The sequence below is a fragment of the Leptonychotes weddellii genome, chromosome 2 (assembly GCF_054177405.1).
Source record: "Leptonychotes weddellii isolate Sample4059 chromosome 2, ASM5417740v2, whole genome shotgun sequence".
Lineage (NCBI taxonomy): Eukaryota > Metazoa > Chordata > Mammalia > Carnivora > Phocidae > Leptonychotes > Leptonychotes weddellii.
The window spans coordinates 164,124,169-164,143,025 of NC_138370.1; the positions used below are offsets into that span (position 1 = coordinate 164,124,169).

At 37.0% G+C, this 18,857-nt stretch overlaps 1 protein-coding gene across 3 annotated transcripts in view; it reads right to left on the minus strand.

The window, feature by feature from the left end:
- The window catches only part of SLIT2 (slit guidance ligand 2), a 353,995-nt gene that overhangs the window by 25,023 nt on the left and 310,115 nt on the right, over window positions 1-18,857 (minus strand). For all 3 annotated transcript variants that reach the window (XM_081812557.1, XM_081812556.1, XM_081812558.1), the window contains 3 exons: window positions 18,441-18,565; window positions 18,206-18,303; window positions 16,605-16,744 (listed from right to left, as the gene is read on the minus strand). In XM_081812557.1, coding sequence (XP_081668683.1) covers window positions 16,605-16,744; window positions 18,206-18,303; window positions 18,441-18,565 — 363 coding nt within the window. The remainder of the gene's footprint in view (window positions 1-16,604; window positions 16,745-18,205; window positions 18,304-18,440; window positions 18,566-18,857) is intronic.

Sequence of the window (18,857 nt, forward strand, 5' to 3'; positions counted from 1 at the left end):
TATATAATAGATAAAAATACTCTATGTATTTTCACTCTATACCCAAATAAGAAATTGTTTTAAAAATTATAAGAACAAGGGAAATGTTTGACATCTTATTCACTTGGGTCCAATCCAATCTAACCCAACTCAATCCAATCCAATCAAGCCGACCTAAGCCACAGTTTGTTAAGGATTTACTATATGATGCTGGGCTAGATTCTGAGGCTACAGGGACAGATGTAATGGACTCTGCCCTCAATCAGCTCCCAGTCAACCAGTAGAGAGTCTGAGCTGGAGATAGAATATAGAAAGAGAAATTCATCTCTAAGAGAAGAAATTAGAGTTGACCCTTTATTTTCCATTAGGTGTTTCTCCATAAACTTGATGTGGAAAGGAGTGAGAAAGGAGATGGTTCTATGAAACTGTTGGCTAAACAGATTGACCGTTCTTTAGTCAACAGCTTTAAGGCTAAACATGCTAATTTGTATATGTGCTGCCGAAGCGAGCACTAAACATGCTAATTTGAATGCAAAAAACAAAAAAAACCACAAAAAAAACTATTGATAGCTTTTCCTTATAAAATAAGTATATAATATTTCTTATAAAATAGGTATTCCTTATTTTATAAGGAATTTATCTTATAAGAATAGCAAAGCAGCAATATTAACCATTGCTGAAGTCATGTATGATAGTTCTTTGTTACCAATACATAGCTACACATTTGACTCTGGTTAAGATGGGTTGATTACTTCAAAAAGGATTTGTCTCCCTTTAAGTGTCACCAAATATTACAATACTAACAAATATTACAAAAGCATCCTCTACATCCCACTACTGCCTAATTCACTTCTAAAGCCAAATCTTGCAAGCTCTACTCATCTCCTATGTCTATTTATGATTTTACGAATTTATCTCAAGTTCATGTCTGGACTAATGGTGTTTCCTTTTGTTTTAGTAACTTTAATAAGTTCTGTTGTCAGTTTTTCCACCCATTATATATCCCTTCTTTATGAAATCTTCCTGGATCTTTTCAACCATTTGTTATCAATCTACAATTTTTATATCAATCTACAATTTTCATGTTTGCCTGTGCCTATCTTATGGCACACAGATTGTATGTATGTATTTATTGACTTAATAAATATTTGTATAGTGTTTACTACTATAGATCAGATAGTTTTAAACATTATACAAATATAGAGTCACTTAATGTTCATGAGAACCATTTAATAAGGAAAGGTAATGGGGCTGCATTCTTTTGGATGTCATGGATATTATGGCATTTACCTCATTCCCTTTCTTTGACTCGAAGATCACTGAGAGCAGTATTCTAGGGCATATTTGTCTTCATAACTCTATAAAGTATGATCTTATGACATACTAAAATGATAGTTATTGAAAAAAGATACTAGAGCTCTATCCTATTGACCTATATTCAACTTGGATCTCATTTTAGCATTTAGATATTTTTGTTTAATTTTTGCCTAATAATTAATCACCCATCTTAATAATAAATAGCTTATAACTTCCCTTTAAATATTACTTTAAATTTTCTCTGGCCAATTATTAAAACAAATGTTTTCACTGGACTATTTCTTTAATGTTTTTGAATTATATTGGATTCTGCTGTATTTGGGGGAAGGCAGATTTTAAAGTTCAAATACTGTCCCACAGTGGTGAAACTCAAGAGCTCAATATAAGATGGGAATTGTAGAAAGCTCCACAGATGAATGGAGAACTTTATTTATATCTACTTCTCAACCAGTCAAGAAAGTTTGGATATTTGAAAGCTGCATTGGTTTTCCATGAAGAATAGAAATAAAATTCACTAACAGTCATTCACTCATACGCTTTTAGTTACTATTGAAAAATTTCTCCTAAAACTCACAATACTGAGTGAACATTATGCAATCTTTCTTCCTTCTTTTCTTTCTCCCTCCCTCCCCTCCTTCCCCCTCCCTCCTTCCTTCCTTTTCTTTTTTCTTTTTCTTTCTTTCTTTTTTCTACTTTTTTCTTTCTCTCTCTCTCTTCCTTCCTTCCTTTCTTCTTCTTTCTTTCTATTTTTTTCTCTTTTTCTTTCTTTCTTTCTTTCTTTCTTTCTTTCTTTCTTTCTTTCTTTCTTTCTTTCTTTCTTTCTTTCTTTCTTTCTTTTGTATATATGTAGTTACAGCTAGTACCAAATTAGTGAAAAAAAAGTCAGGGGAGAATAATAGGAAATAAGGCAACTGTATTTGAGCTTTTGATGGTCCAAGGCCTGCCTGAGACAGTATCATCTGGGTCTAGCTTCCTTCCTGAGATAATAAAGTATGAGTTGATAGAAAGGAAAGGTGAAAATGTTCTTTATTCTACTATACATGGTTAATGTTATAATCGATTATCCTGTAAGCAGGTCTTTATATTTTTAACATGGCAGCAGGAAAGATAAGTCAGCTCACTGGAGTGGTTAAGGGCAATGTAGTTGAATACTGGTTAAATTTCAGTGCCCATGAACCCCTCAAGAGACAGAGGTCCAGACAAACACTGATTCTATAATTTAGCTCCAACCCACTCTGCTAAATCCCAGGAAATCCTAGTTTTTATTTGCTTTCAGCTCTATACCCTTAGAAGTTCCCAGTGTGATTTCGCCTTATGCTTGGAGTTTTAAGCTTTTTTCTTTTCCTTTTATTTTATTTATTTATTTATTTTTTGCGAGAATTAAAAAAAAGATGTGTGTGTGTGCGTGCGTGAGAGAGAGAGGGGGAGAGAGAGATCTATGTTTTGGAGAAGAAATGGAAAACGGTCCAACAGGAAGCCTACGATTATTTCTTCAGAGTAACAAAGGCTAGTGAATGATCTGCTATAACTTGTGAAGAAAAGGTATCACATCTTCACCACAGGTGTCTTTTTTGTAAGAAAGTGACATCTAGTTCTTGGATCACTTCCTCCTGATTGTATCTATCAGGTAAGTATAGCAGAGAGTGGGCTTGGAAATAGACAAGTTCCACAGTGATATTAGTATGAGCTGTGAGGGAGCAAGGCAAGAGTGATGCCTTCTTCTCTAAAAGGGAATGGCTCCTCAAAGCCCACTCTTGAGGAGGAAATATGATCGCTACTTACTGAACACCTGTAAATGTGATTTTTCTGAAGAATTTTATATAATGGTCATGTGCCCACATATCCTGGCTTGCTCAGGACTGTCCTGGTTTTTATCTGTTGTCTCAAGGTAATTATCAGTAGTGTCCCATGCACTCACACAGATGCCCTGACTTGAATGATAAATGTTACAGTCACCTTGTAGGTGGAACAGTAGAAGCAAGATCATCAGAATTAATGCTTTGTTTGGAGTGAGGGGTGAGCCAGCATAGAGATCCTGGGGAGTAAGTATTCTTAATGCGTGAAATGATATTTGGGTTGCTGAGTTATTGTTTAAAATGGCCTTCTGTGACTTATTCTGTATAAAACAGTGACTTGGTTGCAGGAAAGTGAACTATTTTTGTTGTTGTTGTTGTTGTCGTGGGCCCCAATTCTTCATTGGTAAAATTATCTTCAGGAATGGAAGTTGTGCAAGGTCAACTGTGGCTCTAAAAATATTTAAAAAAAAAAAAGGGGAAGAAGCTTCTACAAAGATGGATAATGTAGACAGGAAGTTAGCAGAGGGAGCATCACCCTGAGCTGCACAAAACATTATTGCATTCAGTGGTAAGAACAAAGTGTCAGCATATGCCCAGAACCCTCTGAAGTTGTGATACTGTGAGGCAGAGCTCACAAATGAGGCAGAAATCCCAATGCATTTCAATGGTTGTTATGGTAAAGGGTACCTGCAGTTGGCATTGGCCTTGCCTCCTGCTTCATTTCAGATCTATGAACCTAGCTGATCTTAATGTTCCTTCCTTCTTAGGGGGGCCCTTCCTTTTATCTGCATTTATACTTCTGGCATCTTAACTTATCCTTTTGTTTACATTTCTTATTTACCAAACTTACTGAAGTAGTTTCAGAACTATTCCACGAACTTCTTCCATGATACCATATGGAGTGATCTCCCTATAGCTTTTTTCTTTTTTTTTTTAAAGATTTTACTTATTTATTTGAGAGAGAGAGAGAGTGAGAAACATCATGAGAGGGGAGAGGGTCAGAGGGAGAAATAGGTTCCATGCTGAACTGGGAGCCTGAAGTGGGACTTGATCCCAGGACTCTGGGATCATGACCTGGGCTGAAGGCAGACGCTTAATGACTGAGCCACCCAGGCACCCCTATAGCTTTTTCTAATGATGATGGTAACAAATCAGATTTTTAACATCACCATACACTGTGAGTGTCAACTCTGTACGAGGACTTGTGCTAATGCTAGGAGTAAAATGGTGAACTGTGACTACAATGACAAAATGATACTCGTATTCTCCTGGAGCTCATACATGAAAGGGAGAGGGGAGAGATATTAGTCAATAATTTCTAAAGTAACCATAAAATTGCTTGTGTGATAGAGGCTAAGTAGAAGACGTCCTGGTGCTCTAGGAGGGGGACAGACCCTGCTGGAAGTGTTTCAGAAGAAGTGAGACTGGGAGGTGAAGGTGAAGGGGGAGTGCAGAGCAGTGGCAGAGTCTCTGTGCAGGAGGCTGTATGCATGGAAAATCTTAGCTCTGACAGACTGGCAGTGAGCCTGGGGAAGCAAGGTAGCAGAGAAGGCCACAGAGGTTGGCAGGGGCCATGTGGTAGAAGGTCTTTACTCCATAGGCAATGGGTACCATGGAAGGGTTTTTAAGTTGGGGGATGATCAGATGATATCTGCACTTTGAAAAGATAATGGTATAATCTCATTTGAAAAGCACATTCTGGCTCCATTGAAGGATGGACTACAGAAGGGTAGATAAAAATGGACATGACAGATGACTCAGCTTGCACTCTGGTGATGGTAGATGAGATGAATGGCCTGGAGAGATGTTTAGGAAACAAAATTTGTGGGAATTTGTGATGGGTTGGATGAGAGCAGGGGCGAGAGAAGGAGCGGTCTCAGACTTCTAGGTTTCTGGTATGTATAGTAGGAAGTACCTTTCAGTGACATAGAAAATACTGAAATGACCAGGTTTTCTGGGGCAAAATCAAAAGTTTAAAATATACTGATGTGGTATTATGGGTTGACTTGTGTTCCTTCTCTCTGTCCCCTAAAAAAAGATATGTTGGAGTCTTCCAGCAGCTCAGAATGTGACCTTATTTGGAGATGGCGTCTTTGTAGGGGTAATCAAATTAAAATGAAGTTACAGGGTGGGCCCTTATCCATTATGGCTGATGTTCTTATAAGAAGGGGAAATATGGCACAGAGAAAAGACTGAAGAGACACAGGGAGAAGATGGCTATCCACAGGCCAAGGAGAGAAGTCCACAAGGGATCCTTCCCTCAGGACCCTCAAAAGGAACAAATCTTGCTGACACCTTGATTTCAGACTTCTTACCTCCCTAAATTACTGTTGTTTTAGCCACCCATTTGTGGTACTTTGTTATAATAGCACTAGAAAACAAACACAGGTGGTAAATGCTAAATTATTAGAGGATTATAGTGGGGAACAAAACTTTCAATTTATACCATTGTTTCTTTTCTTTCTTTTTGGCTCTTATGTCTCATTTCTTATTTCATTTCATGTGGCTGTCCTCTCCTTGGCTTAAAATTTTCTTTTAGGTCTCTGAGATTCTCTAATAGAGTTTAGAATAAGTGGTGCACAAGGATAGGAAGCAACCCATGACCATCACCTCTGCACTGCTAGAGTCAAGGTCCAGCAGAGCACAGCTGAATAGGTGGGCTCTACATTTGCTGTGGGGGCTGGAAGTCTATCTGCAAAGCACTGAGTCTGGGTGGACCTGGACCAAACCTTTCAGTCTCTCTACAAGGGGAACTGATGTTAACAGTTAGGGTTTGCAGGACAGATGGACCCGGACTGTAATGAAGATTCTCCTCCCCTTAGGGTATTAAAAGTGACAAAGGCCAAGAGAATCACAAGCAACTGTGTCTTGTAGAGAGGGAGAAAAGTGAGTCCAATGTCTTATTTCATCAACTTTACAATGAATACGGAGATTGGCTTGAACTTGCAGAGAGCTACAGTTAATAACTACCAACTATCTACATTATTATTAATTTAAAAATAATAATATGTTTTATTAAGGAAATCAACCACTAATAACAGGAGTAATTCACATGTACTCTGGAGTGAGAATTTCTTATTTGATCAAAATACAAAGCTGTTTTAGTTTAATAATTTTCATAATAAAATGTTGGGGAGAAATATTTTGAGATAGTCCCAGCCAATGATTAAAGGACATGAATGATGATGCGTGATGAAGTCCTTACTCTGGAGAAGTTACAATCTGGAAAAATGAGAAGAAAAAAAGATGCCTAATTTTCCAGTATTCTTTGGGTTTCATTTAGTGACTAAATTATGGACAGCATCCTGGCTTAGAAACTGGCTGAATGACTTATTATTTTTATTTGTTATTAAAAACTCTACAACACAGTCCCCAAATCCATTATTACCCCTAAAGGGATTCAAGGTAAACTATGCTTTCAGGAAGAAGATATTTATGAAGAGTTAGCAGATGGACAATTAGTTGATTTCTATCTGCCAAGAAATTTGAGCAACAGCATGTCTCACCTGGGCTTATTCAGTCCTCAAAGCCTGCTGAGCAGAAAAGAGGTTGGTTATTTGGTCCCTGGATTAGGATTTCTGAAATTTTTCAACTTCAAATCACTCTGTTTAAAATATTCATTTGTTTTATACTGATAAAGCAATAGGAAAAAGTACACTTGATTTAATAAGTATCATATTTTAATTTGTCCAAAAGTTAAGAGTTATAAATTCAGGTTGAGGATTTCTACAACAAAAGCAATGTTAGATATGGGTACACAGCATTGATGGAACACTTAGACATTGTTAGTTCTTGCTAACGTAACCAGATTTCCTTTTTCTCTGAATGCCCCCCCCCCAAAAAAGGGCTCAGAGTCCATTCTGTGACTCATGATGTATGAAGGGGGAGGGGAGGGTTCTGGGGCTGACACTGCAGGCTGTTCTTGTTCCTATTTATAAATTCTTAACCAAAATTGTTTTCTTTTAAATACAACATTAATATTAGTAATAATAGAAAGGGAACTTATGACAGCAATCTGAATAACTGAACCAGAATTCTAGTGTTAAACTTAATCTGTTATGACATTTTCAAATATACTTGTAACAGGGGAGGAAATCTGGTTGCATCCCCAGGACACAGAGTTTTGGAGGGTCAAATGCATCATTCTTCAAATATCTGCATTTAGATTTCTTGCTTGGCTCAAGAAAATCCTGAATAAATGGTACTAATTTTACCTTATTTGAATTGGCACAGCAAGGGAAGGTATCAAAAACAGTAATCTAATGGACGAAATAAATGAGATTTAATTTCTGATAGGTACACTACTTGAGGGCAAAGGATGCCTTGATTGATATTTTTACACCTCCTCCTTCCCATTCCATCGACTAGCAAATTGCCTGGCACAAACTAGAAACTCGATGGCTGCTGAATAATGTGAAAGACAGCACTTACTTGATTGCTTTTCACAGGAAAAAAAACTTTAAAAACATTAATGAAGAGACCCGGGTGGTATAAAGAACAATGTAAGGAAGAACAGAGAATAAGGAAACCCAGCAGCAGATCTGTGTTCTGAGACCTCAGCCTGAGGGGCGCCCTTGCAAGCTGGACTAGATGCATGCACAGCCTGTTGACTCTTTGATATCCCTGTAATCCCATCTACCAAAAAATGACCGTTCCGATTGGAAATGGGGAGCGTGAATTCAGGAATGGTAGAAGTCTCTGTGTCGGCACTCAAGTGGCATGGTTGAAAAGGTAAGATAAATGGACCTGAATGTTTCTCATGACCAACATTTTTAAAATTCCAACCAATTCCTGTAAAAAAACTGTGCATTTCCCATTTGTTCTTTATTTGTATAAAGAAAAACATTCTCTTTCCTCCCACAGATCTTTCAGTGTAGCAAGGACATGGATGAACTGAGTAGAGGGCAGGATGGGATGATGGGAGTCATCTCAGGAACTGTTAACTGAACTACACCTGAAAGAAGTGCATTTCTATTTTCTCCTCTTTTGCTGAACCAGTCCAGCCCTGTTTGTTACATCTTCTGCTCAAGGTGATAATCCCAGGCACCAGAGCACATTAACACGAACAGATGCCTTATCTCCAATCTGAATATTCGGTATCCTTATCAGTGATGATGGTAATAATTGACTTTATTCATCACTAAGAGTGTGTTGTTCTTCCTTCCTTCCTTCCTCCCTTCCTCCCTCCCTTTCTTTCTTTTTATTTCTCTTTTTCTTTCTTTCTCCTTCCTTCCTTCCTTGCTTCCTTCCTTCCTTCCTTTTTAAAGAGCCAACTCTTTCTGAGGATCCTTTTTAATAATATGATGCTTTCTTATTTGTGTTCACTAAACTGAAATTCATCCTATCAATTAGAAAGTTCACTGACCTCCAAAATATGATCAATAAACTACCCAGATCCTCCCCACTTCTCTAAACTTAATTAATTCCACTGGTTATATTTCTATATAAGGAAATGATCTTGAGGGGCCGTGAGTTCTTGAAGATCCAATAGACACTGATAAATGTCCTCTGGATGTAAGAGGTGTGCAAAATGGGCCACGTGCGGAAGGGTACACTGCCACAGAGTAATCTCATGAGAAAAAGTTAATCATAATTCAAAACAGGAAGGCTCAAGAAAATATTCTATAAATGCGGATAATACGATGTTTCCAACAAGGAAAATCATTTTATGTTCTCACTTTTGTCCTAAATAGGATGAAATGGGTTGCTCCATAATGCTTTGTTTGCTACAAAGTTTGATTAGCTTTCATTCAGAAAAGACTGTTTTACTTATCATATAGTAAAGTAACTATATTATGCTGCTAACCTTCTTGGATATGAGAGAGGATGGCTTTGTACTCGTGAAATAACTGACCCAAACTGAACTCGAAGTGAAGAAACAAAGCCAAACAGTTTGCCTGGAGACAGGTTAATGTTTTATGCATTTAACAAAATCATGTTTGATGCTTAGCACAGTGTCCTGCGTAAGGTATTTTCTCAATAAATATCTTTTGAATTTTTAAAATGAAAACCTTACCTCTCCCCAAACTAAACAAAAAAGGACATATTTCTTAGCACTTCCTCATTGGAACATCAGGGCTAAATAATGTAGCCAATTCCAACATCTACTGAAACTGTAGAAATGTTTAACTGTTTTCTTTTTTTTTTTAAAGATTTTATTTATTTATTTGAGAGAGAGAGAGCACATGAGAGGGGGAGGGCCAGAGGGAGAAGCAGACTCCCTGCTGAGCAGGGAGCCCGATGCGGGACTCGATTCCGGGGCTCCAGGATCATGACCTGAGCCGAAGGCAGTCACTTAACCATCTGAGCCACCCAGGCGCCCTAACTCTGTTTTCAAAATAAATAAATCCAAATTAGATTGAATAAGGCTTGGGTAAGCTAAACTGTTGTTTTGGGCTCAGTGGGCCCTGCCTACTAACTAAAGAGCAAATAGGATCTTTAAAGTGTTTTCTGAGATTCAAATTTAAGAAGGCTTTGAAAGGTAGGAAGATGAAGGCAAACCATATTATCTTGTTAGGCTCCCAGAATTTTCTCTCTAGTTAAAACAGACTGCAAGCATGATTGTAGCTATATTGACTTTGACATAAAGTATTATACATTTTGAGGCAGAATTAATAGCAGAAAGAGTCACTGTTAGGGCGCCTGGGTGGCTCAGTCGGTTAAGCAACTGCCTTCGGCTCAGGTCATGATCCTGGAGTCCCGGGATCGAGTCCCACATCGGGCTCCCTGCTCGGCGAGGAGCCCGCTTCTCCCTCTGACCCTCCCCCCTCTCATGTACTCTCTCTCATTCTCGCTCTCTCAAATAAATAAATAAAAAAAAATCTTTAAAAAAAAAATAAAAAAGAGTCACTGTTAGAGATTGTAACAATTTAAAAATATACATAAAGCCTAAAAAAAAAAAAACAACAACAGTGAAATCCAAGAGTTCTTCAGCATTTAATATTTTCTTATACTTCAAAGTCGAGTGAGGGGGTAAAGAGAACCAAAGACATTTCTAAAGTCTTTCTATTTGAAATGTGCATGGAAAATGGAATTACAAAATAATAATTTAGAGAAAGATATACTGAAAAATACTGGGAGAGAAATTTCCTTCACACATATAATTTACTTTAGGTAGGATTTTCTCCATCAAAATTCCCTTAAGTGTTCTTATGCCATTAGAATGGCAGCAAATGGTATTTCTGAAGTATAGAAATTTAACATTGTAAGATGTTTTCCCATACATCCTTCCATGTTATTCTCAAACACCTATGTGAAGTGGGACAGATGTCATTATCCCTGTTTCCTGGGGTTGGGGGGGGAAAGATTGCAAAGACTGCAAGAGATTCCAGAGTTGATAATATTAGTGCCAGGATAAGAAATCTGAGCTTTTCCCATTAATTACACAAATTCATCAGTACCCCACCTGCCCTACATGATGGAAGGTAGTCTAATCATCGGGGGAAATAATTAACTAACTGTGCATGCATTGATTAGGCACTTTTTTTTTTCATGTGTAGATAAAATAGATTGTTTGCCTGCACCCAAATTTTGTGGCTATAGCTTTACTCTTTTCAAATGCACATAAAAGACAATTATATACAGCAAGCTGAAGAGACAGCAGAAGAGCTCGTTTACCATAAACGATTAGGCAAAGCCACTGTAGGATGTGAAAACATTCCAACTGGAAGATAGCAGCAGATAAGAAGGGACTGATGCCAGTGGAAGGTACCCCCGCCAAATCACAGTGTATGCCTTGGGGTCAGCTAGACATTGGTTTGCATTTGGATCCTTACTTAAAAGGTATGTATCCTTGGGTTAATGTTTTCTCATTTTATACAAGTTATTGCTTATATCCTTATTGTTCACATCTACAGCGTTCTTTTAAATTAACAATATGTTAATTATGGAGTTTCTTTTTATTTAAGAAAGCTACTCTCTGCTATAAAGAAGTTGAAATTTAATTTCTAGTTAAGTTTTGGATTAAAAAATAGAGAATATTTGACTGCTTTTCAAACAAATTCTGTCAGCAGCAGAGTCTTGGAAATAGAAGGCATCTTTTATAAACATAAGCATGAAATTTAGTCAACATATGAAACCACATGGTGATTTAAAACACTATCACACTGCCAAACTTGTTCCTGAGAGTATATATAACTATTTAAGGACATAATCCTATAACAGAACAATTGCTATTGTGTTTCTGAGATAGAATCAAACCTTAAACATTCCTGTCCCAGACTACCAATTGCTTTACTTGTAAAAAGAAAAGAGGACATTTGCCCAAGAATAGTATTGGATTCATTAATCCTCTGAGAACTGTACAGGCTATATTTTAAGATTCTAAAATACACAGCCATTTTTTTTTCATGTTTTTCAACTTAACTCTGTACATAGTAAGTGACAAAACACAGCATATCACCTGAATAATGCAACAGAAAAAATAATGAAATTGGTAGTATGCAGAGACAAAGAGAGCTGCTATACAATGCATTCCATGTTAGCCCTATCATCCTACTGCAAATGCTTCGCATACAACCGGAAATGTTAAGACAAGCACATGTTGTGCTTCACTTAGGATGCCGTGCCTGCACGTGACATATGGAGATGTCTGGTCAGCTGAATAAGCAAAAATCCAATGTTATTAGTAATAATTCTGAATCTTTAAGATGGAATTTCACAAAGGTTTCATGATAATTCCCCAGAAATGCCTATCACTGTAATTACTCTAGGACCTCCTTTCCTGGGCCCTGATGTTTTTGGGGAGCTCTATGGACCATGTTGATGTCAATGATTAGATATGGTTCTTTTTATGATTTGAAAATACTGCCTAATACTCATGCTATCCAATGATGTTTTGACAATGTGATTCTAAAAATCAACCTCTTTGGCTTCGTCATTACTTATTTTATAAAATGTTTTAATAAATATATACATCTTCCAATATTTTCCATGTTTCAAATTACTAAAGATGTTAGTTTAGAGTTATAGGAAAATTCCCACTATTTAAAAATTTTTCTATCTAAAACTATACTGAGTGACCTATGTTTTTCATTGTAAAAATAATTCCTGTTTGTGATATCTTTAAAGCATACAAACAAGTAGGAAGTATAAAGTATTAGTCCTTCTTTTTAGCCACCCCTTCTTCCCACTCAGAGAATTTCTTTCATAGATTTCTAGAAATTGATAAAGTGCACTTCAGATGCCCTTTTTATAGTGTTTGGCATAGCTATCCATATGTCAAGGATCCAAATGCCTGACTTGACATATTGATTTCAGATTTTGCCAACATTCCTTTTACCATGTACACGCAATGAAATCTATGTAGCTTTAAAAGAAAGAGGGAAACTAAAATGAAAATCATAATAGACTTAAAAGGCAACTAACCTTTTTCCACCTCATTCAGATTATCAGCTGGCAGCGACAAAGACAGAAGAGACAAAAGACTTTTTACATTGCAGTACAACAACGGAGCACATGAAGCCAATGCGCAGCAGTAACAACAGAGAAGCCAAGGGTGAGAGCAAACTGAAGCAAGCCTTAGATTTCTTACCTACAGCCGGGCCAGACGCACAAACATGGAGTAAATGAGGCAAAAGGTAAACGCCATCACAGGGAGCCAGAGGTCTGTGTCTAAACCAGTTCATTTACCCACCAGCAGCTCTACTTTTTAAGATGTGCACTTCATGGTTTGTGTGTGGGCGTTGGAGATTTGGAAAACAAAGGACTAATGGTACAAAATGGAAAAACTAAAATGGTCTGGGTATTTTTGACCAAATACATTCTAAGTCTTTACATGCCCAATTTGTATGGAAGCTTTCATTCACTGAATTTATATAACCCCATTAATACTACCGTGGTTTATCCTGTGATCAATTTTCTGTCATCTTTGTATATGGTCCCATGAGAACAGTGTTAGGAAACATCATCATGACAGAGTTGATCCAGGGTTCTGACTCTTGCGAAACTTGCAAAAACATATTTTTCGATTCAACACCTAAAGTTCATACCAGAGCTTCGGAGTAGGTGTCAAGTTTGTCAACATTGCAGGGATGCCATATTTACAATTTTCACTTTTATAGGTTTTGAGCTTAATTTGAGGGATTCCTTGAAAATATAGCTCCAAGATATGTGCTGTTTTTAGGAAGGATATACTAATGATTAAAAACAAAAACAAAAATAATCTTGCAAGCTAAAATTAAAACCCTAGAGTGAATTTTTAAATTATTTGTGTAATAATTCCAGAGTCCTACTTCCTGAATCCTTAACACAGTAAGGTTAATTTAAAATCACAGTGAATTAAACTTTCCAAAAATTAATTTTATCTGAAAAATACTAGCAACCAACGGTCATATTATACAACCAGAAGGACAGGTAATGGGTTGGGTTAGGTAGAAAAGAATAATTTCGATAGCTCGGATGGGGAAGGCATAGCAAGGATTAGATAATAAAAAACAATATTGACCGTTAAAATTTATGCTGTCAATCCCTGCAGCAGGAAAGAATAGCGAGTTTTCTCCTTTAATAAATCAATAACTTTTTACTGTGATGTTTTGGTCACAAGGGTTTAAATAAATTTAATTTCCCAATGGTGGTTCATTTTGTTTTGAGTATTTTTAGCTCTGTTTTATAGTCTGCCCATCACATCATGAGTTCTCTGTCGGACTGCTTTCAGATCTCTGAATTTTCTCTGTTAACATTATGTCCATTTCTGACTCTTGACATGGGTGCCAAATATAAAACCTTTCACCATAATAATTTACAACCTTTTCCCATGAAGTTTTATTTGTTCCTGCTAAACAGTTCCCTTTCTCATTGTTTGCCTTTGGCAGTATAGAGTAAAACATCTCCAAACAGAAAAGCAACTTATGACTTGAGTGATTTTTAAGCAATGACAACATGATTATATTCCCTGAGCACAGCAGGGGTTTCTTTTCCCAGGTCTCCTACTCATTAATCAGATTCCAATCTTAAATCTAAAACAATACAGCCACATTATAAAAAAAAAAAATTCCTCCCTCACTACAGACTTGGATGAAGCATGATATGAAACTCTAGAGTCCAATTTATGCTTTCCTATAATTAAAGGCCACTTATGCGCCACTGATTTCAAAATCTGCAGATGGTTGCTTGATATTTTGTAAATGAGCTCATTTCACATATGAACAAAAATACTACAGCTAATGGATGGGTTACAAATGTGCATCGTATAGATATCTGCTCTGATGCCAAATTGTCAAGTTCTTTGTTGCCCACAAGACCAAGCCCAGTTACAGTGGTAATATCTTCATGTATTGTACGCTGTGAGCTTGCTACTGAGTTCAATGTTTTTGTTTCTCCTTTGCCCAAATTAAGGCAAACCGGTATTTGCAATAGCTATGACTAAAAACATGTCAGCCTCAGTTCTTGTTGAGAGCCAAATGACTCTGGACAGATAGTCATGGCAGATCCCTGCATGATGGCTTTTATAGATGTCATATTTTGGTTAAAAAGTGTTTTTGCCAAGCCTCAGGGTTTTTTGATATGTTTCAAAGATCTGACAGAGGGAAATGAGGCTTCATGATACTTCTCAGAGGGAGGGGCATTGAACTGAATCACTTGGGATGGAGAAAATGTGTTCAAGAGGAGCAGGTATTAGAAGGAAGCTTGGAAAATGAAGGGAGAGAAGGTAAGACCCAAAAGAAATGGATTAGGAATAACATCTAGCAAATCTAAAGCCAAAGCAGGTGCACCCCTCCAAATCAACCGAGAAGAGTCTGCCACCTGATGTAAATTATCATAAAAAAGGTGTGTAAGAACTAAATACACAGTGCTTTCAAGCCTAGGGTTTCATCAGGAGATATACATAAATTCTTGGTTTCTGTGCTCAGGAGCTCATTGGCTAACCCAAGCGTGCTTGAAATGCTTGGGTCCAATTTGTCCAGGTCAGTGTGGGTGTAGGTTTAAAAAGGCTTCCAAAATTAAGTGAATTAAGCCCTTTCAATAATGATTAGGACAATGATCGGAAAACAGAATTATTCCATCCTAAGAAGGTACTAGGTAACAGATTTTAGTGCAAACATTGGGTTCCTTGTACAAGTCTAACTTAGCTCGGCCAGTAATTCTCAGGGTAGCTCCAAGGGCTCCAGGATCTGTGCGTTCAGGCCAGTGGCAAATGTCTGAGGTATGACGCAAGTAATATTAGTGTGAATGTGAAAGCTATGTAGCACTTACACTTCCCAACAGTTTTAGGATGGGTACCTATTGAATATACTTGCTATCCTTTATTAATGCACAATATCAAGGAATTCAAACTAGCCACTAAGGGGCCTAAGGGCTGCATATATGTAATAGAACAATTATGATACAACATGTTCACATTTCTCCTAGAAACTCAATATATTACATTATATGCTTCACTGGTGTAAAAAAAAAAAAAAACATATCATGGAAAAGACAGGTTTGAAGGCACTCAAACAGATCTGGGATGTCAAAACAGAACACTTTTATTTTACCTAGCATTTTCCTACTAAGAAAAGTACTTATTAAAATGCAAAGTTTGAGTACTCCATAAAAGATTAAATTTCAATGCTATTCTGACAAATCCCTGGGAAAGTGAATCATACAGATGTGCTCTCATCTTTTCATGTTTAGAGATGTTAACCTCAGTCATCTACATAGTTATTTTACCCTCTGATATTCTTAACTATGTATTAAAATTGTAAGGAAATATATGGTTAAGGAAAAATACCCATGAAAATGAAAATGGTAATTTTGAATAGAGTGACAGAATCTACTTCCCCACCTTTTCTTACAAATAAAATGTGTAACATTCTCCTTTTCTCTATCAACTGTAAGATGAAGTGGTTTATTACAGAAACAAGATTGTAACTATTCTGCTTCTTATTCATAGCCCCCAAAATCAATCAAAACAGATATTCTGACATAACAGGTAGGTCTAGACTTGACATGGCCTTTACAGCAAATTGGTTTGTGCAGGGAAGTTTACCAGCTCAGAAAGACTTAGGAAATTTGTTACCCCCAGATACAAAATGTCAGAAAAAAAGGTGATAATTATATGATTATCCAAAGTGCTTAGTATCCTCCCGATTACATTTTATTTTGAAGGACATGAGTTATTAGAGGAAAACACTCACTAGTGAAGAAACACATATGGACACAAGTAATCTCAAATGCTTAGTTATGTTTCCACTATGTGAAAAATATGCCCCTCTTTTCACCTGTGTATTGGTGGGTTGGTTTGCACAGGACAAATTCTTTGCATGAAAAATGTTATGCAACCCTGCGATGAAAAGCTTCAGAATGATAACTTCTTTTTCAGCTGGATAGCATGACTTTATGTAGATGCCTGCTTGGTCTTTCATTTGGTTGGCTGAAACCCTCTTAACTCTGTTATTCACATTACATCTAATTTTCAAAACACCTACCAGTTATTGAATAATACAGTGGCTTACTACACATATACAACACATTGCCAGTGATGCTTTTGAACAGATAGACTATTGATGGCACAGAATTTCCTACTCTTCCTACCTGTGTACTCAGGTGGACAAAGGCACGTGTAGTTATTAATTCCATCCACACATGTAGAGTTATTTTCACAGTCATTATCTTCACAGTCGTCAACATTGACTTCACAATTTTCTCCTTCAAATCCATCAGCACAAATACACCTGAACACCAGGGGGAGAAAAGGCAAAAAAAAAAAAACACCCCATGTTCATGTTGCATTTTAAAGCCATATGGTCCAAAAATTGAAAAAAGCTAAACACACTCATCAACTACAGAGGTTTTAACTGTAAGAAACTGAACTTTAAAATGTTTTTAAATGACGGGGGCGCCTGGGTGGCTCAGTTGGTTGAGCGACTGCCTTCGGCTCGGGTCATGGTCCTGGAGTCCCAGGATCGAGTCCCGCATTGGGCTCCCTGCTCAGCGGGGAGTCTGCTTCTCCCTCTCCCGCTCCCCCCTCTTATGCTCTCTCACTCTCTCTCTCTCAAATAAATAAATAAAATCTTTAAAAAAAATGCTTTTAAATAACATGTAGTAAGCACGAATTTAAGGTAGTATCCCCTAAATCAGAAACAATTTGAAAAAGAAAATTTATGCTAGCTGCAAGAGGGCAAATGGCTCCATGGTCTTGTAAGTCAATAAATCCAATGTATTGGCAGGTCTAAAACACAAGCAAAGCTTACAGCTCTAGGTATCTTAATCTCAACTTGTGCTCTAATAAAATGATTCATGCTTCTCTGCTCATAAATAAAGAGGAACTGGTTCTGACTTTAAAAACTACAATACCTCCTACCCTAACTATACTGTCTTCCATGTCTCAAAACAAAAAAGAAATATGAAAATAAAATTACATCTTCCTTGTCATTATAAAATGTAAATGTTCTCGTTAAGTCTCAACAGATACAATTTTTCCATGACAATAACACATTGTACACTTGACCTTGATAGGTATCAGAATAATCTTTGAGGAGTCTTACTGAAAAAGAGACCATTTCATAACAATGCAGAAACGAATACTTATTATAAAAAGTGGTATTTCCAACAAGCTTTGTAGTAGATTAATATTCTTATGTGAAATTATCACCGTCGTTATAAGAACTCTGTTTCATAATTCATGAAGTACATCTGAAGTAACTGTACCATATGATTAAATAACTCCAGATTAAAAATGTTCACAGCATGTTTGTCTACTCATTTTGTGGCCTGGGAATAAATCATGAATTTTCTGTTTCAGTGGGACCTACATCTTATCATTACAAACTGTCTGTTAAAGCAATACACAAAGCAACAGATGAATATATGACTTGAAGAGGAGACTATTGGCTATTAATTAGCATAACAGAGCTACTACTTTGTCTTGACCTAATCTGAGTGTATGAATCATAATGCACGCACGTATGTTTTAAAAACTTCTTGATTTTATAGCATCCTGAGCTGAGAATACTGTAATGTCTTGTTTTTCATATTACAGTATCTCTGAGAAGGACTAATACATATTGTCCTTATGAATAAATTTCTGGCTTCTTTTAAGAATAACACCTTTTGATTTGAAAAGGAACACGAATGTATACTTAGTTATTCTTGCCCTAATGCTTCAGACAGAATATTATAGACTAATGACCTACCAGAATCCATCTTTTTCTCCTTCCTTTAAGTGGCAAGTTCCTCCATGTTGACATGGGTTACTGATGCATGCATGAATCGGGACATCACAGTCCTGCCCCTAGAGAAGGAACGGCCAAGTCAAGTCAAGTGTAAATAGAGGAGATCTCAGTACAGAGAGAAAACACAACAGAATAATGAGGACCCACCAAAGAAAGCTATGTTTTCAGATCAGGGCTCCCTCAAGGTTATACTGACCTTGAAACCATAGGGACAGGTACAGCGATAAAAGTCAACTGGATCATTGTTACAGGTGCCATCATTTTTACACGGGTTTGATAAGCACGGATTACATTTAGCTAGAATACTGACATCCACGGGACCTGAAAATTAATTAAAACGTATAAGAAATTGATGCTTTGTACTCTTCGTTCACTTAAATTATTTAAATGCCTTAATGTAACAGTAGATTTTGTATAAAAAGTATTGGTCACCTATCTATATGTGTATCTATTCCATGAACAGAACAGATATCAGCATCATCGTATAATGTTCAAGAATGCAACAGGAGACCATCTCATTGAGAGGCATGGTGAGAGTGCCCAATGTCAGAATGGGACTATGGGCTGTGAACTTAAGTAGTTAGGATCTGATGTTAGTGATGCCAGTGTCCCA